Raw genomic sequence first — 26235 nt, 5'->3', positions numbered from 1 at the left:
GATTGCTCGGTGGCCCCGTGTAATGTCACGAAGCAGACGAACCTGGCAGTGGCGCGGGACGGAGCGCTCGTGCTAGGCAGGCGGCCATTAAATCATCTCTTTGCCATCGTTTATCGCGTCCCATTCTTCGACTGGCCTCCTCGTAACAATATTATTTTAGATACAGTAAACCTCTAGACCTCTAACAATTTTGTCTCCAGTGTTTCACCCCATAATTCAATACCGCTGCTCAACCGCGTAGCCTTTTTCCTTATGTCATTAACAGTTGTCGATCGACCGCGTTTATGCATAGACTTCGAGCAATGTGTGTGTTCTCACTTGATGACAAACACATGAGTCCATGGGTCATGAGGCCATGGGTCACTGTTGCTGCGAGATGACTACACGTACTACCTGGCATTAGCTTGCAGGCTATCTCCAGAACAACTTTTTCTTCTGCTGGAAGGCAATTTTCGCGATCAAAATTTCTGGCAATAGCAAAACTTTTTTCCACCGATAAGTATTTTCTTATTGCAGGGTCAGTTGCACGCCTTCGCATGTTCGATGTGCACAGCAGCGAACGCTTCAACATCAGACATGGTATAGACTCGCTTTGGTACGCATGTATACAAGTTACGGTTAAAAAAAAAAGATTTTTTTTTGGTTTCTCGCTCTGCGCGCGATGCTAAAAGCCAACGTGGTACACTTTAGTTCATAAGCGTATTCAATTCCAGTTGTCTTGCGATATAAAGTTATAAAAAGCTTTTGGAACTGTGGGAAATTTTTTGAGTTTATTCTTGTCGCAAAAGCCTTCACCTTACTACATTTTTTGCTGTCCATGAGCGAAGCGTTAGAATTTCAGGCAAAACATTCGGAAATTGGAAAATTCTAATTTGCTCTTACGAAAATATTGAAGGAAAGAATCTATTATACAGATATGTAGCAAAATGTTTCTTTTAAAACGTTTCCATCGATCGCGCCGCAAAGTTAAGACTCGCATTGAAAACGAATGTGGAACGCTGTTGACGACAAACGTTAATACCAAAAACTATTCAAGACTGCCGTCGGGCGATCTGCGAATATATTGATTGTTACAGTTAAATCTTACAGTACATCAAAAAATTGTGTTCATAAAAGGTTTCCAGCTCAAATATGCTTTTGTTCAGAATTGTTGGGTATGGATAGGCTATCGAAATTGGAACATCCGCAACAAGAAGACAGAAACGAAGTTGCATCTCATTTTCGTTTAGGAAAGTTGCAAAAATAAGATGCATTCATGAAAAATGAACCGAAAAATAACTTGAAACGGCTCGCGACCGCAAACGTCTGTCAACTTGCCTCGGCAGCATAATTTTGGTGCTCGCTTATGTAATCCTCTTGGTGTCTTCTGTCCTTAACTTTTTTTTTTTGCGGTGGCTTGTTGCTTGTCACTTCCTCTGTAGTACGCGGTCTTGCGTTACAAGAGGATTACGTGTGCGGTGGCGAGAAGCTTGTGTACAGCCCCAGTTTCCTTCGGAAGCCACGCACAGCGAGAGAAAGCGAAGTGGTGAATGCAGGCGCCGTGCCATTAGTGAACGCTTGACAGGAACGCCCGTCAACGTACACTCGCCGAATCTACTCTGCTGGAGGCACTGGCACGCGCGTCCACATCACGAGCAGGTGGAAGGCAGGACAAAGAGTCGGGGAGCGAAGTGGCAGGCGTGGGTGAGGTACACAAACGCTCCTGTTGTTTTTCTGCCTTGAAGAAGCGTGTTAGCCTAGTTACAATCTCCCGACCAGATAGAAATGACACACTTAGCGAAACGCGTGGCCCCGGGTATATTTAGATGACAAAATACCTCCTTGTCCGAAGTTGAGCTGGCCCAGTAGCCTATCTTCTTTCAGCTTAATGCGTGTTTCAAGAACATATTTTGGCCATTACCGGCATCATGGCAGATATGTTAAAATATATGAAACGCTAATAGGAAAATACCGAGAAGTACTGTAAAAACTGCCTAAGTGGCTAAAAGGCTTAAAAAAGTTTTTATCCTTCGAAGCCATTGCACTTAGAGCGAAAATTTTTTAGGGTGTTTAAAAGCGCATGAAGTGCTTACACATCAGCCGGAAAATTTACTGGCTAATAGGAAGATCAAATAAATTTCAGTGAAGCGGAAGACTGGGCTAGATGGCGAACCAGTTTATGGATTTTTAACAAATCTTGAAGGTCGTAATGTCTTCCTCCTGCAACGCAAATTGGCTGCTACTAAATGCATTGTTTGCAGTTTTTAACCCTGCATTTGGACGCACACTTTTCTCATGACAAAAACAGAGGACGATTTTGTTGGTGGGTGTGTGTGTGTGTGAGAGAGAAAAAAAGAAAGAAAGAGAGAGAGAGAGAGCGTGTGTGCTTGCGTGCGTGCCTTCGTGCGGGCGTGTGTGTGCGTGCGTCTGAGAAAGCAATTTTTATCCTTAAATCATCAATGCGAGTAAAAGTTTGTTGACGTAAGGGGCAATATTCAGCACAAGACAAATCACCATCCGCCGGGAACCTCTGGCATTATACGCATTAGAAAGAGAAAAAATAAGAAAGGTGGCTAGACGCCGCGGTGGCTGAGTGGTTATGGCGCTCGGCTGCTGGCCCGAAAGACGCGGGTTCGATCCCGGCCACGGCGGCCGTAATTTCGATGGAGGCGAAATTCTAGAGGTCCGTGTGCTGTGGGATGTAAGTGCACGTTAAAGAACCCCAGGTGGTCGAAATTTCCGGATTCCTTCACTGCGGCGTCCTCTCAAAGCCTGAAGTCGCTTTGGGACGTCAAACCCCCATAAACTAAACGAAACCAATAACAAAGGGGACGGGAAAGTTATCTGAAAATGGTCTTCACAATGGCGCTGTTTGCTTTGAGGCATTTGGAGAGCTTAATGGTGTGTGGCCTCACAACATCTCCATTAAAAGATTAATGCTAGAGCGCAAACATCTTCCCAGAACGTACAAAAGGCAGTCAACGGGCCACAAGAGCGGAGGTCGGAAGACATTAGTACGCGGGCTTGCAGTAGGGCATGCAAAAAAGCTGCAGCTAAAACTGAAATTTTCGATCCTCTTTAATCATACACGAAAGGTACAAGAAAATTATGAAGAATCAGAACTTTAATCACCTTCCCTCTCGCATATGCTAAGGTAGAAAGAAGTCACATCTTCGCTTCGCTACCATATCCTATGTCCATAGGTGCTTTATTCACGCCGGCAGTGAATGACATGGGATGCAAAAAGACTGGGGTGGCGTTTGAGATATTCCAGCTGAAAGACGGATTTTTGTTCGACCCTGCGCATCATTATAATTCAACTTCCCTGCCCGACCAACCAGTGGACCGTAGAACACAGCCAACACAGGTGTCATCTCAGCAGGACAATATTGGTACCGTAATTGTCGGCATACAGTATGCACCTGGTATTTTTTCACTGGATTTTGCGCGCCCGGTGTATGATCCGCATTCGGTGCATTGCCCTCGCAGGCTACATAGAATCGCGTTGGTGATTCAATTTTATAATGGGCGTTATTGTATATGAAAATGACGTGTAGCCTGGTCCTATAGATAGTCCGCCAAAGCTAAAATTTTATCTTTTAAGCATGTATACCCGAATTGATGGCAATCTTCAGCTTGCGAATGGAGAACAGTGCGCCCTTCTTAACTGCAGGGAGAAAGGATAGTCGGTTTATGTAGCTCAGGCGAGTAATGGTAGAGCGCAAACATCTTCCCAGAACGCGAAAAAACGCAGTCAACGAGCCACAAGTTATCCTCCTGCAACTTCCTTTTCCTTTCAGGATTGTAATACGTGCGATCTGAATAGATAATAACAAATATAAGGTACGTATACCGTATAGGCCTCTTCGTTTTCGGGTTTCATAGCTCAGAAAGGGAGCAAAAATCGGGCGATATTTGTTTATCACAAATTCTGGTACAAGTCAGGCTATTGAGCGAAAAGTAGCATGAAGGGGGGTTTTTCCAGTTTCCTTATTTTCCGAAAAGGTCTGTTTACTGTTAGCGTTCGTTTTGGCGCGGGACATAAAACACCGTATATTTTGCTCACTAACGAACAAAGAACATGGGAGGTGCTGAGTTTACTCAGCAACTGTTTTCCAAATGGGACTTTTCTATTTAACTATTAGAATCGCTTTACTGCGTGGATTACCTGTATGCTACTCAGCACTTCCGCGTCCGTGCAGGACCTTCCCGTCTTGTACACTGCATAAACATTGATTCAGCGCCACAGCAGCCATTTTAACCGCGCAATACCTTTGGAGCAGGACGTCGTTAGCGTGGATAGCGCTTGACGCAATGATGCCGATAAGACGTGTAGTAGTATCCTTGTTTCGGTCTGTGGTACTGAAACGTGCTTTTCGAACTTACCTTGAAATTAATCAGAATCATGTATAACGAGCGTTTAAAGAGTTTTATAATCGCCAGCTGCTTTAAAGCGCCCCTGCGGCATAAATAGGAGATATCTGCATATTTTCGTGCGGTGTCTGCAGCTTTGTGCACCGGAATGTGTTCGTTGCCTAGGAGGGTCATTTTAGGCTAGAAATGGGGTTTAGCCCGAGATTATAAATACCTGCTTAGGGTGCAAGAATAGTATAAAATCGAGTTTTACCGGAAAACGAATGGTCCTTTATGTACGATAATCAATATTTCACCAGCGAGGCACCGCCGCTGGCAAACTGAACACGAATGCTCGATCGTGTGGCTTGAACAGCGGCACGAAGTGTTGGCTGCCAGGTTCGAGACCACGCTGCATGGTGTGTTTGCGGCGCCTGACGACAGCGGGTTCCCTATAGAGACCCTATCATGGTTTCAGATCCAGCGACCAAGGCTCAAAAGCGGTAATGTTGCTTCAAGCCAGGTGTTAGATTATTCGTGATAAGTTTGGGGGCGACGGCAAATGCGAGTGCAAGATGAAACTTCGCTTTATTGAACTCGATGAGTATATGGGACTGGAGGTGTGAAATGTGTTAATTATTTACTGTAGGCAGTTATTATAGGGCTACTGCATGATTGCGCTCGCAGCATGCACTACGTGAGGATGTGCTGTGAAAATGTTTATAGATCACAGGTTTATAAAATAGAATGTGAGGGTGACTGTGCCATGCTTTCGCTAAAAAAAAGATGTTAAGATTGTTTGTAGGCATAGGCGCTTTTTAATGCTTCATTTATACCGGGGGCAACGCGCTCCCTTTAGCACGTTCCATTCGCTGCCAGCCGTAATTCAAAGCGCAAGTCAAAGGCGGTGTCACGGCAGTTTGGCCTAACCGCCCATGTGCCTAACCGCCCACTTATTTGCTCAAAAATCGCACAAAGGCGGCATTTGGTGCTCAGTTTTGTTTTGCATTACGTTTGGGCGGAGTAATTGCCTGGTTCGGTCAAAATTAATTGAAAATTATTATCGGCTGTGGCGACGGCGTATCAAAACTGCGAGCTTTTGCAGCGATGATGCCTGTAGCGCCATCATGCGTCCTCCAGACAAACGAGCACTCTACCGTGCTGGGAGGCTGCGGAGAAATTCATTGGAGAACTGCAAGGTGCGGGGAGGGGGGGGGGGGGGGGGCAGTTGCGTGCAACAGCGTTTTATGCTCCAAATTTTGATAAAACAGCCGAGGAAGCACTTTCAAATCAACCACGAAGCCGCTTTCTCCCCCTTGCTTTTCGCCGGAGCCTCAATGGTAGAGTGCTTGTTCCTTCGGCGAGCACATATGGCGCTAAAGGTACGATTGCTGCGAAAGCTTGCCATTTCGGACCGCCGTCACCGCAGACGATGGAGATTTTCGATTAATTCTGACTGAATCAGGCTAATAACTCACCTAAAATTAGTATAAAACAAAACTGACCACCAAATGCAACCTCTGCACGAAATTTGAGCCCGAAAAAACGTGCTGTTAGACCGCGAAATTTTTTCGAATTGCTCTGATTTACGCAACAGTAAGTACATTGCAACACGCTATTGCACTCTGCCGGACTCATTTTAGTATATATTGCAAAGTTTTTTTACTTCTCCCTTAATAAGGCGCCGTGTACAAAGCGTGCCAGACAGAAAGTTGATTCAAAGTTTTTTAAAGGTCGAAAAAAAAAAACTCGAGTGTCATAACTAAACATACGTGCAGCTTACATCAGCGGATTTCGCCCTAAGGAAAAGACTTGCGTAAGTCTTGCGCTCCTATGATACAAAATAAGAGCAGTGACATCAGTGTGCCAGTTGCTTTATTTCGTAGACGCTCAAATAAACGAAAGCACTTGAAAAAATTGTCACCAGACACCTTCCTTCTTGCATGGCTGGGAGTTGGTCCTTGCAAGCCAAGGTGAGGGTGATGCGAAGTTCTCAGTCGTCGTCTTCAGTCAGCTCGTCATTTGCCGTCGCACGTTGACGTACTTGAGTCTCGGCGACGACTTCTTGCGTGTACAGGCTCCCGGCGACCGACTGCTGGTGCGAAAGCTGTACAGTCTGACTTGAAGGCATGGCTATTGCGATGATACTCCCGTCTCCGCACTCTTGGAGTTTTAGGCAAGGAGCAAGTGCTCTAGATTGAAGTAGTCCTGCTCCACCACCTCCATAGCGGCCACCATATCCGTCACCATGGCCACTTCCGAGTCTACTACCAGCGCGGATTTCGTCGCTACCACCACTTACAGTGACGTTTCTAGAGCTGCTCTCTCTACGATATTCGCTATAACTCTGCCTGCCTGTCCCACCTCCGTATCCAACTCCGCTTCCGCTCACGCCCGTATTTTGGCTTCCATGAGCGCTACCACAGGCACCTCTGCAGCGGCCTCCGTAGACGCCACCGTAGCCGCCTCCGTAACCACCACCATAGCCGCCCCCATAACCACCACCGGAACCGCCGCCGGAACCGCCGCCGGAACCGCCACCAGAACCACCACCCGAACCGCCACCGAAACCGACACCGGAACCACCACCGGAGCCACTACCAGAACCGCAACCGGAACAGCCACCAGAACCGCCACCGGAACCGGCACCGGAACCGTGACTACCAACGCTGCCTTCATTTTCGTTAACATTTCTGTTACTGCTTACGCTACCGTAATCAATATCACCTCGTCGGCTGCTACCGGTACCACTATCGCTTGTGCCACGGCTTATGCCCGTGCTCTGGCTTCGATAACCTCCTCTATATTCGCCCTCTTGCCTACCTCCATGGGTTCCTTCATAGTGACCTCCATAGCCGCCGCCATACCCACCACCAGAACTTCCACTGTAGCCACTACGCAAGCCACTTCGGTGCTCATTGTCACTGATGCTACTAGTTCTGCTGAGGTTTCTGCCACTGCCCTCTCGACGACTTTCTCTGTCACTCCATCTCTCGCTCCCAGCTCCGTATCCGCCTCCTCTCCCGACTCCGCTTCCGACTCCGTATTGAGCTCGGCTGGCAGTTCTACTGTCGCTTTCGCTCCCACTCACGTCAGCACTGCTCCTATAACCGCCACCGTGGCCCCCTCCATAGCGGCTGCCGTAGTCACCGCCATAGCCGCCCCTATAATGGCTTCCAGAAGCACTGACGTGGTCGCTGCTGCTGCTGCCGTTGCCTCTACTGCTGCTCCACAAAGCACTTTCACTGTTGTTCTGGCTGTCGCTTGCACCCGCATTTCCATGTCCATATACGCCACCGCTTCCTCCTCCGCTTCCACCACCGTACTCTCCGCTGATTCGTGCTTCAGTGCCTTGTTCCTGACGGCTTCCCCCCGTTCTCCAAGTTTGATAACCGCCACCATAGCCGCCTCCATAGCTACCACTATAGCCACCTGCATACCGACCTCCATAGCCGCCTCCAGAAACACCCCTGGGACCACTTCCGCCACTGCCGCCGCTTCCGCTAGAGTTTCTGGCGATACTCCATATATTGCTTTGGGTCTCGTTTCTGCTGTCAGTTCCTCCTCCGGTCCCGGCTCCGTATCCGCCACCGCTGCCGCCTCCTCTTCCAGTACCATATACGCCACCAGTTCCATATCCGCCACCACTTCCACCACCACTTCCGACTGCACTTCTACCTTCATAACCGACACCACTTCCACCACCGTAACCGCCAGCGCTTCCGCCACCACCTCCACTGCCGCTTCCACCGCCACTTCCACCTCCGCTTCCACCGCCGCTTCCGCCACCGTGTCCGCCGCCACCTCCGCCACCGCCTCCACTACCGTACCCGCTGCTCCTTTGCGTTCCGCTGTCGCTTCCTCCACCTGTCACACCTCTACTCCGGCTTTCAAAACCACCACTAAAGCTTCCTCCATAGCCTCCTCCGTAGCCACCTCCATAGCCTCCACCATATCTACCGTGACTACCAGTTCGCGTGTCGCTGAAGGTACCACCATAACCACCACCGTAGCCTCCGCCATAACCACCGCCATAGCCACCACCGTATCCACCGCCGTAACCACCTCCGTAACCACCTCCGTAGCCACCTCCGTAGCCACCTCCGTAGCCACCTCCGTAGCCACCTCCGTAACCACCACTGTAACTACCACGATGTCCAGTGATCGCGCTGGTGACGCCTACAGAACTTGATACATCAGTTGCTTGATCCTGTCCAGTCCAGCCGCGATGAGCTCTCTCGGGGTCATCTTCCAACGGCCACCACCTGACATCTCTTCGGAAAAGGCTGTATCCTGACGCGACCCCGAAGGTCAAGACGAAGGAAATAAGATACTGAAAGGAAAATAATGTATTTAAAGTGAGACACACACAAACCCAATTTTTTTTCGAGGAGTCTCGAGCTGCTCATTGAAGCGCTATCAGCTTTCTCACTTCAAGACGCCTCCTTTTTGGGGAGAATATTCATCCTTACCGGTAGAAGTATTTACTCCTAATTTTTTCCAAGGAAGCTCTCTACCCTTCTTCATATTAGCACAGCTTTTTCCGCGTCTCCTTCTGTGCGTGGTGGCCAAGAATCTATTCTGATGCATTCTTTTATGCTTAAATGGGTTTAGCACTAGTCTCTGACGATGCTTAATCAAAACCTGATACAAATAGACTTTTCGTTCTATAAGAAGTGACACTCCCTCGAGAAAAAATAAGAAATCTCTGAAGCAAAGGGAACGTAGGGAAGTATTTCTAGTATATTTTGCTGCGGTTAGATGCGGAAATTGAAGTTAATGAAATTTGAATTGAAGTTGAACTGAATTGAAGAAAATCGAAGTTTAGATGAAACATTTTAGATGAAATATCATTTCACAAAGTACAGGCAAAGGTAACTTACTCCAAAAGGGAGTTGTACCCGTAACCTCCGCATGTCATGTGTGCTGCTCAGCCAATCAGCTAAGGAAGCGGTTCCCTTCCTTTTGGTTTTCGGAGGTGTTTAAGTTCATTTAATGCTCCTGTATGACACACTGTAGGTTTGAATTAAGCCATTTACGTGTTGTGTTGAAGGCATATTAGATGCACTGGTTTTCAACATTAAGTACACTTTCTGTTCTGCACTTCTGCACGAACTTCAAATCTCGTTGATGCTTTCAATTGTTTTTCCCAAGATTTCAGAAAAAAAGATCTGTGGAGGCTTTAATTCTTTAGAATGCTTTGAAAATTGTCCCGTGAAACAATGCACGGGGCAAATTAAGATGCCATTCCATAATCAACATATTACTGATTCTTGCAGAGTGCACACGAAGCTGTCTCCATGGACATATGGACAATATTTTCAAGCCTAGTTGAATGACAGACACCGTGCCCAGACCAATGTATGCACTGTTTTGTTTCACGGCCGACTACAGTGGGTGTTTTTCCATAGTCGGGCTCTGCGTGTAGCCGGGATACATTTCGAATTTGCTTACTTCATCGCAACTTTTTTTCTTTTTTAATGTAACAGTTCATGCTCTTGCGTTTCGCCGTGTTGAATTGACACATGATTTGGTGCGATTCCTAGGGCGTGAATATTACGTTTTGAATGTGATTGTAGGCTAGCAGAGCGCAATTTGCTCCCTTGTCAGAATGTTTTGCACAATTAGCAGCCCATGCCCTGCGGACAAAGTGCGATGCTGAGGTTCGCACCAGCTTCTGTGCAGTTCCTTCCTTTGATATTCTCTTATTTTCTTTACTGTTCTACTGTGGACACGTTTGGGGACACCGAAATGCTTGATATCATCAGCGCAGCTTGCGTCTGAAGAGTGTTCTTCATGTCTTCTGCGCGCTCGTAGGTATTCATGCTTTTCCTTTTTTACGTTCAGACAATCCAAGAGAGCTGGATAAAGTCTCATTTTGTCCCTCAGAATACAGGGCACAAAAATTGTTAGACTTTACATAAGGTAATACTAATAACCATCTTGGACAGCAAGGTGACTGAGCTGCTTAGTTTAGAATAACGTTTTGTGCAGCATTTTTCGTCTTTTCGAATGGCTTTTTGTTCACCAAGGACCCATGGCTCACTTCGCAATTTTTTCCTCTGGTTTGAATGAGAAAATCTGGACAACGTTTAGCATAATTGTAATAGACATGTGGCTGGCCCTATCAAATAAACATCAAGTTTGTATGATTGCATGTTTTTATGCTGAGGGCACTAATTTTTTTTTTGGTTTCATCGGGGTTTAACGTCCCAAAGCGACTCAGACTATGAGGGACGTCGTAGTGAAGGGCTCCGGAAATTTCGACCACCTGGGGTTCTTTACCGTGCACTGACATCGCACAGTACACGGGCCTCTAGAATTTCGCCTCCATCGAAATTCGACCGCCGCGACCGGGATCGAACCCACGTCTTTCGGGCCAGCAGCCGAGCGCCGTAACCTCTCAGCCAATGCGGCGGCTGCTAGGGGCGCTAAGTAACAAAATGCCGCGTTTTGTTTCGTGTCGTGTTTACCCCCCTCTGCCCCAACTCCGATTTGGATGAGACTAAAACCCGGCAAAGGGTTGAAATGACTGTTCACGACACTGTGTGTTTTCTAAAAACATACTTTATGCAGTTGTCGCGGTGGCTCAGTGCTTATCGGGCTCGGCTGCTGACCTGAAAGACGCGGGTTCGATCCCATCAGCACCCGATCGCACTTCGCTGGAGGCGAAATGTTAGAGGGCCGTGTATGGCGTGATGTCAGTTCAGGTTAAAGTGTCCCAGTTGGTCAAAATTATCCGGAGCTCTCCACTACGGCGTCCTTAGGTGCCTTAAGCGCTACGGGACGTTCAACCCCATAAAACCAAACTAAATGTACTTGATCAAGTCTTCAGCATGTTGACCACTGCGTATCTGTTTTTGTTAGGATTCACAGCGCAAAAGTTTGTTCCTCGCGTGCAGGCAAACAAAATTCAGCGAACATTATAACTCAGTGGATCAAGTCACAAAAGGTGGCATTTGGCCATGCTAATTTTACTTCTAGCAACGAGCATCAAATCAAGGTTCCGTAGTTACGCGTGAATTCTGCTCCCCGTGCATGATCGCGCTGCTGAACGCAGGTCTAAACGATAAAACCCGACGGAAATCTTTAGCTGGCAGCAGCTGGCACGCACGTGAATATTTGTCTGCGCAGAATTTCTGCGGAGGAAGCTGCGTTGTTGTGGCGTATAGGCACGAGAAACCACAGGTACTTCTCATTGGTGTTTAATTCTGCGCAAACTAATTTTATTTTCTAGAGAGATTCACCAAGCCTGCCTCAATAGCTGGCACTTTGCTTGTCGGTTCTCGTTACGGGATTATAGTCTCTGTGCCTTTCATGACTGCTCTGAACTTACACATTCTGCAAACAGGTAGCGCCATTACCTTAAGAAAATATTGCGGAAATTGCCTCTGAAGACTCGCTTTTCGCTAGTGTGATATGAAAATACGTTGCTCAGTCACTATCAGCTGCCTTCGCTGACGTTTTTTTTATTTCAGCTGGTCAATACTATTGTTTGTTTTTCCCAGTGTTGCTTTTCTCTTAGACCCATATTATGTGCATACAGTTTCTACCGACGGCTCTCTCGGCGGCGATGCAATTTATTGGTTATCTAGTTTTGACTGCCCTCTTGGGCTTGGTGAAACAAACGATGGCGTGAAGAAATTCGAACGTGTGACAAAACTGGGGTCGCACTGACACCTGGCGCCCTTTGCTGGTTCTTTATAAAGCTGATTGGGGATAATGACAGTATGTATTAATGAGCATGCCTGACCAGGAAGAAATGCCGTTGGGGTTAATATTACTATATGCGGCATGGGTAGAAGACATCAACTGGCGATGTTGGCGTCACCAATGCTAATGCTCTGTAGGTCTGAGAAGTAACAAAATATATGGGACCAGCGTAGAGTACTTCGTGTACCTTAGGACGAACCGTGCATGTCTTTCTACAGTGCACTGAAGAAGCAACCATGCATTAATAGTGCATGGTAGATAGAGGTTGGTCACATGGTTTCTGATAATCACGAAGTGAACAAGGGAAGGGAAAGCCTCATGGCAAGAATCACGAAGTGAACAAGGGAAGGGAAAGCCTCATGGCAAGAATCACGAAGTGAACAAGGGAAGTGAAAGCCTCATGGCAAGAATCACGAAGTGAACAAGGGAAGGGAAAGCCTCATGGCAAGAATCACGAAGTGAACAAGGGAAGGGAAAGCCTCATGGCAAGAATCACGAAGTGAACAAGGGAAGGGAAAGCCTCATGGCAAGAATCACGAAGTGAACAAGGGAAGTGAAAGCCTCATGGCAAGAATCACGAAGTGAACAAGGGAAGGGAAAGCCTCATGGCAAGAATCACGAAGTGAACAAGGGAAGGGAAAGCCTCATGGCAAGAATCACGAAGTGAACAAGGGAAGGGAAAGCCTCATGGCAAGAATCACGAAGTGAACAAGGGAAGGGAAAGCCTCATGGCAAGAATCACGAAGTGAACAAGGGAAGTGAAAGCCTCATGGCAAGAATCACGAAGTGAACAAGGGAAGGGAAAGCCTCATGGCAAGAATCACGAAGTGAACAAGGGAAGTGAAAGCCTCATGGCAAGAATCACGAAGTGAACAAGGGAAGGGAAAGCCTCATGGCAAGAATCACGAAGTGAACAAGGGAAGTGAAAGCCTCATGGCAAGAATCACGAAGTGAACAAGGGAAGGGAAAGCCTCATGGCAAGAATCACGAAGTGAACAAGGGAAGTGAAAGCCTCATGGCAAGAATCACGAAGTGAACAAGGGAAGGGAAAGCCTCATGGCAAGAATCACGAAGTGAACAAGGGAAGGGAAAGCCTCATGGCAAGAATCACGAAGTGAACAAGGGAAGGGAAAGCCTCATGGCAAGAATCACGAAGTGAACAAGGGAAGGGAAAGCCTCATGGCAAGAATCACGAAGTGAACAAGGGAAGTGAAAGCCTCATGGCAAGAATCACGAAGTGAACAAGGGAAGGGAAAGCCTCATGGCAAGAATCACGAAGTGAACAAGGGAAGTGAAAGCCTCATGGCAAGAATCACGAAGTGAACAAGGGAAGGGAAAGCCTCATGGCAAGAATCACGAAGTGAACAAGGGAAGGGAAAGCCTCATGGCAAGAATCACGAAGTGAACAAGGGAAGGGAAAGCCTCATGGCAAGAATCACGAAGTGAACAAGGGAAGTGAAAGCCTCATGGCAAGAATCACGAAGTGAACAAGGGAAGGGAAAGCCTCATGGCAAGAATCACGAAGTGAACAAGGGAAGGGAAAGCCTCATGGCAAGAATCACGAAGTGAACAAGGGAAGGGAAAGCCTCATGGCAAGAATCACGAAGTGAACAAGGGAAGGGAAAGCCTCAGGGCGCTTGCCAACGTTTCGACAAGAGGACTTGTCTTCACCCAGACGATAATCCTCTTGTCGAAGCACCCTGAGGTTCTCCCTCCCTTGTTGGCTTTGTGATCATGCATTACTAGATAACTTTCAGTTTATCCTCATGGCCCATGCGTTTTCCTGTCTTAAAAATGAACATTAGTGCTGTTGTTTGGGAACGCACCTTTATTCCTAACCAATGTAACTAATTAGTCGTAACTGAGGTTTAGAGCAACTAAATTTACCCATAGTTTCCTGCAGAAAAGTTAACTTTTCAAGCGCTTAGCAGGCGTTTCAGGGGCACGGATCGCTTTCGGTCCGTAATGTGGCAGCTTTTGTTACGTTATTGATGATTTTGAGGATTATATAAATTCGCAAAGCTACGCATACAACGGCGCCTCATGCGCTGACAGAGGTAAGTTTCGCACGGTGCATTTAATCGGAATCAAAACTCTACAAGCATTTCTGCAGCGAAACAACATAGCGATAATTTGATTTTTACCAAAGCCCTTGAAAACCGCCTTCGTCCATGCTTGGCTGAGCATCGTCCAAAATTTCGTACAGCGCGCTTAATTTTTCTGCTTTGAGTTCCGTGTGTGAAAACTGAAGATGCATGAAAGGAAAATGTATTTTAAACATAGAAAGGACAAGCGCTGCATCATCTGATATTTGCTCATTAACGTTTTGATTTTTACTAAACCTCGACATGAAACATCATTTTAAAATTATATGAAGTGCCGAATCGAATTTCATCCCAGATGATTCGCCAAAGTTTTCTACCGTTGTTCTGGTTCACTGCAGCCGTCTTTGAGGCGAATTAAGGTAATTTCAAGAAAATACTACTGCAAATGCTCGCGCTGGCAAGCTTTCTACGGCACACTTACCGCAGTCTTCATTGGCGTTCCCAGCCAGGCAGGCGCCACCACTCGGAATGAGCGACACCGAGTGCTGTGTGTCTCGAAAACCACAGCGATGGACAGCAATACTTCTTATTTTTATTTTGACGTTAAGAAATTCTCTTGCAATCCCCCAGTGCAGCGATGCTCTTTGCACCGCGCAATCTCTCAGAGGCACCAAACGAGCCACAGCGTTAAGAGTGCTGAGGTCAAGTCGGGCGCCTGATAATCTCTCCCCGCGGTTGTCTCTGCCGTCGTCTCAGGTTCGGGTCTTTCCGCCCCGTTGTGAAACAGTCCCCCGCCACTAGCTGCTCATTTCCATCACTTCGCCTCAGAGTATCGGGTTCCCCTTCTCTGGAAGGAGAGATATCGTCCGTGATAAGCATGGTGCCGAGAAGCTGGAGCTGTACCTGTGACCGACAAAAGGCGGTTGAGTGTGCCATAATTTCAGCCTTCAACGGCAAGTAAAAGTAAACACACACATAACCTGCTTCATAAAGGCGATTGTAGCGCAGTGAACAAGCTGTTACAAATCGATTAATTCATAGGAACATTCAACGTCTGCTTTCTAGCTGTCAGCTAGTGCTGCTGGAAGGCGATCACGGCATAGAGCCGTTGGAGCCTTCTTCTAGCAGCCATATATGCAATATCTGAACAACGTAGTACAGAGAGCGCAAACTCTTGATCATAGCCCTGCAAAAAAAAAAAGAACCACCAGCCATGCATGGTATGAGCATCAGACATATTATGAATTGCACTTAGTGCTTAGGAAAGTGCGCAGCCATATACGCCTGCGCCTTGAAAATTTATCATGCTTTTGCCTGTCTGCATTTTCATGCCTACCGCCGTGGGGCTGTTGTTGAGGTTTAAGGCTAGCACCCTTGGAAAAAAACTGAGTCGCTTCTATGCTGATTTTTTCCGATAAATTATATTAGTTTAGGAATCGAAAACAACCCTAAGGCTCACGAAAAGGCCAACAATGATGTGCTCATTCAGATAGCCATCGGCCCGGCTACATGAAAAAGAAAATAATTGGTGACATATGGCTGTTCCTCTGTAAAGGAGGCTAATATTTCCGCTTTGCCGTTTTCAGTAGTGTACTTAAAAATCTGTTGTCAAAATCAAGGCATAAAATCAAGACAAAATTGCTTCAGTACGCAGATGACAGCACGGCGTGGAGTACTCTCCAAGATCTCCGTAATCAGGAGGCTACCCTTCAATATTGCTTGGATGTTACCTCTACTTACGAATCATCCATCGGACTTCAGCTATCCGTGCATAAAACAACATACACGTCAGTCGCCAACCGCTGGGGACGCCGTAAACTTGCTGCAAGTCCAATCCATTTTTGTCTATCAGGCACCCCACTACAGGAAAGTCCGAGTGTAAAATGTCTTGGCTTAATGATTGACCAATCAGGATCAGCGACTGCATGGCTTTCTCAAGCAAAAAGGCAAGCTATACATGCTTCGGGTTTGGTTAGAGGAATTGCTGCTAAAACAAGTGGCGCAGGCTCGTTCATTGCACGGCAGTTGGTGAGGGCAGTTCTGCAGCCACGTATTGTTTATCAAGCTCAGTTTAATCATCTTACAAGAGCCCAATGGGATCGCCTTGAAGGCGTGAACCGAGAGGCTATGACGACCATTACGTGCCTTCCACACATCACACCGATCATATCTCTACAAGAGAATGCGCAGCTCAATACCATTGGTGAGCTGGTGCAGCAGCGCAGTGAAGCGCGCAGCCCTAAGGCCAGTCTATCGCACTCCACGCATGCACTGAGGACTTATGCAACGTCACACTCCATTCTTCAGCCGCCAACGCCAGTTCTTCCCCCATGGAATTTTGTACAGCTCAGCGACAACAAGCCAACAGATAATCGCCGACCAACATCTGCTCATTCGGCATCGTTGCTTCGCCAGAAATTTGAGGAACAAGATGCTTGCCTGCCTGAATATTCCATTGATGTCTACGTAGACGCAAGCATACAAGCCTGCGAAGAAACAACAGCAATCTACTGCCCGTGCAGACCTGCCCGGAATCTGACCTCTAGGTTTCAGCTTACGGAACCTCCTTCATCCTTTTGTGCTGAGCTCGTAGCAATTCAAGAAGCACTCTGCTCCGTGGCCGCCATAACTATGCTCCCTGGGGACGGCGTTGTCGTCCGCACTGACGCCCTTCAAGTTGTCCGGTTGCTACGACGTGTTAGCCGCTGTCCAACGATAGGTGAGGACATCCACCGGCTCGCGGCATGCATCCTGCAGCCAGTACGTTTTGGGTGGGTCCCACGGAACCTGCTGTCCTCTCAAAGCCAAGCAGATTTAGTGACACGCCTTGCGAATCCAGACTCATCACTGCCTCGGCTCCTTCATTTGGGCAACTTTACCCTCCTTTCATTAAGAAAGGAACTCCTCCGGCGCCGCACATGCGCTCTTATCCCTCAGTGTGCGGTAGCCCTCCACGCGGTCTTACCCGTGCAGAGGAGGTTGCGCTTAGGAGAGGATACCGGTCGGGGTTTCCCTCACACCTGCCGTCACTCGAAAGTGGCCTCAGTAATGAGATTTATTTCCTCGGCCAGAGTGTCCGATATGCAAACACGAGGACATTGAAGCCGACATTCATCACTTACGGTGGGACTGCCAAGCTCTCAAGCCTACAAGGATCCGGCGCTTGAAGGTAGCGGGTCTTTCACCAAGCAACTCTGCTTCATACATTTCCTGGACGCAGGGACCGTACCATCGTTCTCTACTGGACTTCATCAAATCAGCTAGCCTTTTTCCATTAATTTAATCACTACTACATCTTTCATCACACCTTCAGCCATCTTTGATGCCCTTGGGCAATAAATTTCGCTTAAAAAAATCTAGCCATAAACTTGGGCATGCTGCAAGATTGCATCATAATTAAGGACGGGCTGAAAAATGGCCCTTAGGTTATCAGAAAGGAACGAGCACATATATATATACAAGGCGTTTTTTTTAACCGTTTACAGATATTTATTAAAAAAAAATAGCAAACAATGCTTAGGACATTCGAATCAGTGCGAAAACATGAATTTGTGCTACGTAGAAGACGAAGATGAGTGGGCAGGATCGCGGGACGAAGTGCTCGCGCTAAGCTACCGGCGGACACGCGAGGGGCTATTTGGCTCATGTCAGAACCGCTGGATCCTTGCCAGGTAGAAGACGACAGTGTACGGGCAGTGCCGCTGGACGGAGCGCTCGCGCTAAGTCAGCTGCGAACCGACGAAGGCAAAGACAATGGACGATTTTGCTCGGGGTTGGTATCCTTAGGATTAGTGCTTACGCACTTATACTGTCAAAGACACGCCGGTGCAATCTGCGGAGGTGGGTTTTGGAGCATGGTGGACATTATGTGCTTCGGATTGGTGCTTATGCACTCAAACTGTGAAATACACGTCAGTGCAATCTCCGCAGGTGGGTTTAGGAGCCAGGTGGACATTAAGTACGTTGTAGAGCTCAAAAATTAGACGATTAATTAACTGGTATTAACTAATCCACTTCGGTAATTTATTTTAAGGACTAAGATTATTCTGCGAAATGGAAGACGGCCAACATCGAACTTGAACTCAGTTTTTGCATTTTCTTTATCGGCGTTGTGGTTCGAAATATCGAACGTTACAAATAAGTTTTTTAGAGCTCGTTGAATTCGCTTTACCCCGTTGTATTTTTACAAAATGTCCTAGCTCGCATTCATAACGCTGCAAATACGGACGCCGTTGGTGGAGCTCATCACATTGAAGCAGTTAACTGGATTCCAGCGATGATACCGTGCGCACCGGCACCATTCTATAAACATACAACGTGGCAAAGCCATATCAACGAGCTTTAAAATACGTTTTCTCGACATTAAATTTTTCGAACCACATTGTCAATAAAGAAATTTTGAAAACTGAGCCCACCTTGGATGTTGGTGGCCTTAAATTTCGCAATACAATGGTACCCTCTAGAGTAAAAACAGAAAGTTTGAATAATTAATTTTATGTAATTAAACGTTTAATTATCGAGCTCCATCGTATAAATAATGCCCGCTTTGCTGAACAATCCCCCTGCACAGACCGCACCGAAGTATACCTCACAGTTTTAAACTATAAATTTGTGAATGGTACAAAAAAATCTTTATATGAGAGAATTGAAAAAAAAAAAACAGCATTTCGGCTTCAGCATTACAAGTTTACATTGCAGTGATAGTAAACCGACCCAACATTATAAATATTTAGACTAAATTTCTTGGCGCATTAAAATCAACGTAAATCTTATCAACGAGCAGATTTTTGAGCGAATACTACTATAATATCATATATCTTATTTTGAAAATTTGAACGTGTTTCCAAACTGTCCATTAATTTTTGCGTTTTGTGCAAAGTTGGTCTTGCAACTCTGAGATTGGGCTGATACTGTAGTAGGAACCTCTGTCATGTGAACCAGCTGCGAAGTTAGCGCTTTCTTGCTACCCTCTCTTTTAAGGATCAGTGATCAATCAATGTTTGTTCACTGACGTCATTAAAATGGTATAAATGATATCACGAACACACGGAGCGTATCAGTAGTGAAAGAGTAACGGGGGAAAAGAAGTGCATCCTTCAGACTACCTTCCTACTAGTTGTTTTTCTGTTTTTATGCTGGTTGTTCTCGTCTGTTCTAGGATTCTGCTGTAGATGAGTTGCAAGCCCAAACCAAATTTCTGATGCAATTCCATCATTATCTACCTTAGAATTGCTATTCAACGATTAGGAAAGCGAGCTGGCTTCTTCAATGGAATGGATTTGCAGCGTGCTTCTGTTTCTGAACAAATGACCACCGTGATGCTTCCTTTGTTTGGTGTGTGGGGTTAACGTCTCAAGGGACGCCGCAGTCGAGAGAACCGAATAATTTCGACCACCTGGGGTTCTTTAACGTGAACTGACATCGCGCAGTACACGGGCCTCTGGCATTTCGCCTCCGTCGAAATGCTACCGCTGGGGAGACCACAACATCTGACCTACCGCGATGGCCCACTAGATGCCTGTACCACGTTTAAGTCTTGATACTTATGGCAGCCTTATATTTCGCTGCATAATTTTATTGTGATACCATTCGTCCACCACAGCCAGTGCTAGTTAAATTGAACTTGTGTTGACCTCGTGCAGTATCCAGCTGAGGCTGATTCAAGGAGTTACCTTAATAGCCAAGGCCTTGCAGTAGTCGCTGGAATACAGTGGGGCTGCCAAATAGCTACGTGGAAGCTTTAGCATCTGGTCTGATTTGACAGAGTTTTAGGTATTCTCGAAATGGATAACTATTTTAATTTGCTCGAGGATAAATTTGTTCACCCATTTTACTGCGCGTCACCAATTCTGGTCCCTGCAACGGAATAAGAGCAAAGTACCAGAGGCTGTAGATAAGGCACAGCGTCAGTGCATCTGCTGCTGACGCCGTGTTACTGCGCAGGCCGCAGCACACACAGAAACACGATACAAGGAGACAGCGAGATTTATAGTTGGCAAGCTCAGTACGAAACGTGTTCGGTTGCAGCTTACCTTACATGTGTATGGCGTATTGCGCCGCGTGCGAGAAAAGCACGCCATTAATCAAGTCGAGGGTAATCCAGTCCTCGAAATTCTCGAAACTGGTATCGCCCTTACGAACCGGCGGCTGCAAGTCTCTGAAATCAGGCGCCTATCGGCAATAGTTATTTATTTCAATACCTTCAGGACCCTTGAGGGCACTAGAGAAGGGAGTGGAATGCATGAAATATATATATATACATATATATGTAATTATAACACAGGAATTGCGGCAATACAGAGGGAAAAAAACAGGAAAAACAACAATAACGCGGTTAAATGCCAATTGCTGGGAGTAAACATATTCTACCACAGCAGGTTTGAACAAAACAGAGTCTCCAATTGTGGCAATTGAGGTGGGCAGGTGGTTCCATTAATTGCTTGTCTTGGGAATAAATGAGTGAGCACGTGTTCATTCGACAAAAGTCGATGACTACTTTATGAGGATGGTCTCTACGGGATGACATGTATTCAGGTTCAGAGAGAAGCGCCTCTTTAAGATGGCGATTGTGATGATAAATTTTGTGAAAGTTAGAGATAAGCGAGACACTTTTCTTCGTAAGGAAAGAAGTGGAAGGTTCAAAGCAGCTTTCATATTTGATACACTAGATAAACGAGAGTAGTTGTGAAGTATGAATCTTGCACAGCGATTTTGCGCAGACCCAAACGTTTCAATGTGACATTCGAGACCAGGACCCCACCCCGAAAATGCATATTCCAGTTTTGGGCGTACATTATATTTACTTATAGAGTAAATGTTTGTAGTTATTGATAGTTATAAATTTATAGTTCAAATCAAATCAAATCAAATCAAATCAATGTTTATTCATCTTTGTTTAGCACATGAGTTTTCCTGTCCAACCTATACACACAGTGCTTGTTGGTTGTTCAGGCAGTACGGGGAATCACCGAATGTGTACAAAATAATTGCACATAAAGCAATGACATTGACATAAACCAATGACAATGACATAAGCAATTGCACATAAAGCAAGCACACCAGTACATGCATATTATGCAAAAAAGAAAAGGAATATGTATACATATTGAGCGAATAGGAATACAACTAAAAAAGACAACCAAAAATGAACAGAGGATATCATAACAGCTTGAAATGTGCCATATCTAAACAAATCTAAAATGTCAAGAAAAACAGGGAAAGTAGAATAGAGCATGCAAGAGGCCATCAGTGATTTATCGGGAAGGATGAGCCCCATTTTCTTATAGATTTAATCGTTTTACGTTTAGTTTTGAAATTAAAAAACTCTTCGCCAAGTTAATTGAATATTTGTGGCGCATAGTATCTCCTTATTTTTTTCCCATAATGTGTAAAGCATCGCGGCTTAATATAAGTTTCTATCTTTCTTGAGGCAGCGTTTTTCTTGACAGGCATTTTGAAAGCATTTGTAAAGTAATGACATGTGAGCACTCTGCAATAAACAGTTCCCTCATTTCTAATACGCCTAGTCTATCGCATTTTAGTGTTTGAGTTGTTTGGTTTTGAAGTTGGAGTTCAATATTAGAACCTAGTTAATCACTTTACTTGTTAACATGATTTGCATTTTTTTCTGACGTCTGCCAACGCTGCTACCAAAAGCCGCAAACCTTATTTACCTGAAAAAGGCTATTTAAAAAAATAGTGGAAGGCTTTCTTGGAACACCTGGCATATAGCGAAGCTTTCCGCGTCCCAACAAATGTTAGAAGCGAAGTGTACTTTCTAATAATAATGTAAACGGATGGTGCTTCAGTAGAGTGGAGAGCTGGGTGAGTTGGTAGGTATCTGGTAGAATAAAACCAGCGGTAAGGCTACAGGCACAGTAGAGACAAAAAGGAGGAAACTGATTTTATTTCAATGCAGATCACACACATACCCTTCAGCGACAAAAATCTGACATGCACACATGTGAAAATGCCCATGAAAAGGGCAAAAAAACACAACTAAGATAATCATCCCCTTATACCAAGCTTTTTATAGTTATCTATGGATGCTCGAATGAAGGTAAACATTTAATTTCCTTCTCGAACAGGCTCACCGACGTGTCGCTAACACATGTATCTACTTTATTAATGAAATGTAATGCACCAGAGATTTCATACTGGCTTCTCGTTTTTCCACACCCAAGAATGGGAGCGTTCTTTAGTAACAGAGTGCACGTGTCCATCGTGCAGTCCTTAGGCACATTTGCCCTGTCTTCTGAAGAAAGAGATCTTTCATGCTGTTGACGTCAGGTCTTAACACAACGGTCCGCTTGGCCGACAAACATTTTCCGGCTACTAAGGGCATGCAATACGCAGCTTGCGTACGACAAGCGACGAACTTTGGCTTTGTGTTTTACCAGTGCGCTACAGATTTTTTTTTTTTTTTTATGGCTAAGTCGCTATGTATATTTTCCAGCTTTCCTGGGGCTGAAAAAACGCAATTCACACCTTGTCTGCTCGCGACCTTTTCTATGTTGTGCGAAAGTGTGTGCACTTAAGACATGACCTCCCTCTTTATTTTGCTCTTTTTATCGGCGACTCCGTTGAGTTTAATTTTACTTTTTTATTAGCTTTTCACAAACACCCTTGATAATGTCCTTAGGAAAAGCCGCGCTTATTAGTCTGTTTTTGCTACTAAAAGTTAGCTTCCGCTGTGTGAAAACAACTTTTCTGCAGCCTGGTTTTGAGGCACAAGGTCGCTTTAATTCCTTTCGTAAGTTTGTAGTGGCAGGAACTGTATTAAAGCAAAACATTCTTAATTCGTGGGCATGAATTCAAAGATGTGCGTGATTATTAAAGGCTAAAAGGAAGTTTATATATTTAATACCTTTGCTCTCTGACAATTACTTAGGAAAACTGAGCGAGTTGGAGAATGACTTGAAAGAGTCTAAAACTTTAGTGGCTACATTTTGCAGGTTGCCATTGGCTAAATCATATAAAAGTACTAAAAAGTGATCCACATATCTGAACACCTTAGTCACGTGGGTCATGCCCAAGCTTTCTAGAAGTAGGCCGTGAAAACTGACCAAATAAATTAGCTAAGCTTGGCGCTACACTATACGCCATACACTAATTCCATTTTTCTAGACATGCACGCTACCATTAAAGTCAATTGTGGTCGAAGACGTACGGAGTTCTAAGAATCAATTCACAGAGCATCCATGCAATTTCTGTAACTGAACAGATCTACGCGTGAGATATCGTCATGCGTAATTCGACAACAAAGGCAACCACAGACGTCAACTTCTATGACGGTTACAAGACGGCAGCGTTTCTTTTTTTTTGCCCACGATCAACTAGTACTGTAACAGGAACACCAGTGAATGCAGGCAACTTTAAAGCCTCGTAGTACAGACATATGGCAGGGTAGGGTCGTATATCTGTTATTAAGATTCATACGAGGTTTTGCAACAGAAGAAAACAAGAAGGAAAAAGACCGGTCGCATAAAGAACATGTGAGCCCACGTGTTCTCCCCTTGTAATCCTAAGTTCAACCGAACGCTTGGAATTTGCCCAGGCCAGAAACGTTGGTGTACGTGCCAGCACGGATTATGGTCAGCACGTGTAATCCGTCAGTGCAGAAACTTGTATTTAAGCTCAGAGGGCAGCTGTCTACGGTCACTGCTAAGGACGGGTCTGCCAGCAACGGACTACTACACAGCTATGAAGTTCACGGTAAGGATTTTCTTGTTATTTTCCACGGCTGTTGTGGCAATGTTGCGCGTAATACCATAGACTAATTATGGTTTGCCTCTGAATAAGTGTTTAGTGTGAATAACGATAATAAGAAATACAATGCAGTCTAGAATAAGCTTTCTTACTCACATTAATGCATACGAAATCAACAATTCTGGTTATGACGTAGAATCTTATAAAAAATGCTTGATGTAAAAACAGGCATAGCTTTTTTTTTTATTAGAAACTGAGTTTTTCTTGCAAAACAGCTGAGTTGAGTTAACGTGCAACACAGTCGGTGCAACAAGGTATCACTGCAATTTTCTTAGCCCGAAGGCTTCAGTCCTAGATCAGATTGATGTGAAAAAAAATCAGGAGACGACGAAGAGAAAGGTTACCAATAAGTTCTTATATATGGCTGTGCACATCTGTCCGAGTTAACAGAGGCTAGTAGCTGACTATGGGTTGTGTGTTTTTTGTTTGCTCTCACTTTTTTTGAAGTTAACATTCTACAAGTGGCCCAAAGACATATTACGAAGCCCTTATATTTATGACATGCAGTTTGACCTATATATATATAAAAAAACGTTTGCTGTATCGCATATGGTTCGAATCCTTTGGATTTACCATACTTTTATGTCGTTTTAAACTCTATTGCTATGTTTACGAACCCGATAAGAAGTTAACGAGTCCCTGCATCGAGGCAAGAAGCCTGCAATTTCGTTAATCCTTACGTCAGAATTCTGCAAGCAACGCGTCACGAGAACCGCTCCGTTTGCCGCACCTGGCATTAAACCTGGAATATGCTGTATGTCTAACCAAGAACAGAAAATTGAAACCAATTTTTCTATTCTTTGGCCGAAAAGAAACACAGCCAGAATTTTCGTATTTAGACTTCTGTGAAGGAATATGTTTTATAGCGTAGAGAAAGCAGGCACAATAAATCAGGATGCTCCAGCGTCAGGCAAGTCGTTAGTAAATGCTCCAATTTACGTCTACACATGTGGTTAGATTAGTGCGGTGAGAATCTAGGTCATCCGTGTTTGTTTGCCAATAAAAAGGAGCCTTTATTAACGTGCTAGAGCTATTCTCTAAAATTACATTTAGAAGATGGTCTGTAGTTTCAAAAAGCCAGGCCTTGTCCTAAAATATTAGAAGTCAATTATGCGAACCGTCTAAGAAATTTTAATAATTTGCAGCTGACTGCATTATTTTTCTACTCGCAAACAGGTCGCTTTCTTCGTTTTTGCTTTGGCAATCGGTCTTGTCTTGGCTGGCGGGCACTACGGAGGCCATGGCGGCTACCCTGGTGGTCACAAAGGATATGGAGGAGGCCACCAAGTTCACCGCGGAGGCTATGGCAAGCCTCACGGCGGATACGGCCACGGCCACGGCTATGGCCACGGCGGAAAGCATCACGGAGGTGGCGGATACGGCGGTCACCATGGAGGCTACGGGCGTTGACACTACTGAGACACCGAAGTGTTGTTTGCAGCACGTGTGCGCGAATGCTCTTGAATAAAACGCAGCAAAGAAGCACTTTTGAAGATATTTTTCTTAAAGAAAGACAGCTGAGCAGTCTAACTGGCTTGCTCCACCCTTCCCTCGTACCTTTGTCCATAAAGTTCCGAGACTGATTTATTTTCTTCTCAAGAAATGAGTCCCCCAAAACAAATGTTGCTGCGTATGTGTAGCGCCATGCTTTCGGACTAACCTGAGCTATTTTAATTGATATGGCAGCCTCTAGTTTGCACTACATGTAGAAACAAAACCTTGTCACTAGTCGTCTGCGCTTTCTACTGTGAGCGAATGTGGAGAGATGGGCGTCCACCTCGAACAGCGTCTAAACATAAAATTCTGTGTGAAGCTTGGCAAGACAGCCACACAGACGTATGAGTTCCTTCGTGACGCTTACGGCAACGAGACATTATCGCGGGCGCGAGTTTTCGAGTGACACAAGAGGTTCGTTTCGGGGAGAACGTCAGTGGAAGACGACCAAGGCAGGGGTGCCCTTCAACCTCACGGAATGAAAACAACGTGGCTCGCATCCGACAAATCGTACAGCACTTTAATAGGTTCTGGAGATGGAAGCAGGAAATAGAGCAACGTTAGGCTTTTAAATAGTGGGCGCCCAATAAAGTCTTGTTTTTCGTGTTTCTTCCTGCTTGTTCGTCCTCTTACGTTGTCCAAATCGTTATCCGTGCATCTCAGTCCACAAGTGCCGATTGTGCTGTGTTGATTTACTTCGTGGGCGTTTAATAAAGCTTTGTTTTTCTTACTCTTCCTTCTTGTTTGTCCTCTTCGGTTGTACAAATCGTCGTTGATGCGTCTTACTGTCAGGATGCTTTCATATTGATAGACGAGTAGGAAACCGTAATATTCACGAGTCTTATCGAAAACGAGATGACCTCCGCCGCGGCGGCTCAGCAAA

The 26235-nt window shown here is 45.5% G+C and overlaps 2 protein-coding genes across 2 annotated transcripts in view; one reads left to right on the top strand and one right to left on the bottom strand.

Annotated features, from left to right (window-relative positions):
- The window catches only part of LOC144136358 (uncharacterized), a 122026-nt gene that overhangs the window by 79636 nt on the left and 16155 nt on the right, over positions 1–26235 (top strand). The gene's annotated exons all lie outside the window — the stretch shown is intronic.
- Positions 6191–14728, bottom strand: LOC144136355 (uncharacterized). Its single transcript, XM_077668611.1, has 2 exons — positions 14572–14728; positions 6191–8665 (listed from the first exon to the last, which is right to left on the bottom strand). The coding sequence occupies exons 1-2, from the start codon at positions 14581–14583 to the stop codon at positions 6326–6328; spliced, it is 2352 nt and encodes a 783-aa protein (XP_077524737.1). The 5' UTR covers positions 14584–14728; the 3' UTR covers positions 6191–6325.

This window comes from Amblyomma americanum, chromosome 6, assembly GCF_052857255.1.
Source record: "Amblyomma americanum isolate KBUSLIRL-KWMA chromosome 6, ASM5285725v1, whole genome shotgun sequence".
Lineage (NCBI taxonomy): Eukaryota > Metazoa > Arthropoda > Arachnida > Ixodida > Ixodidae > Amblyomma > Amblyomma americanum.
The sequence above is the reverse complement of the archived record's forward strand: the minus strand, read 5'-3'. Positions and strand labels throughout refer to the sequence as shown.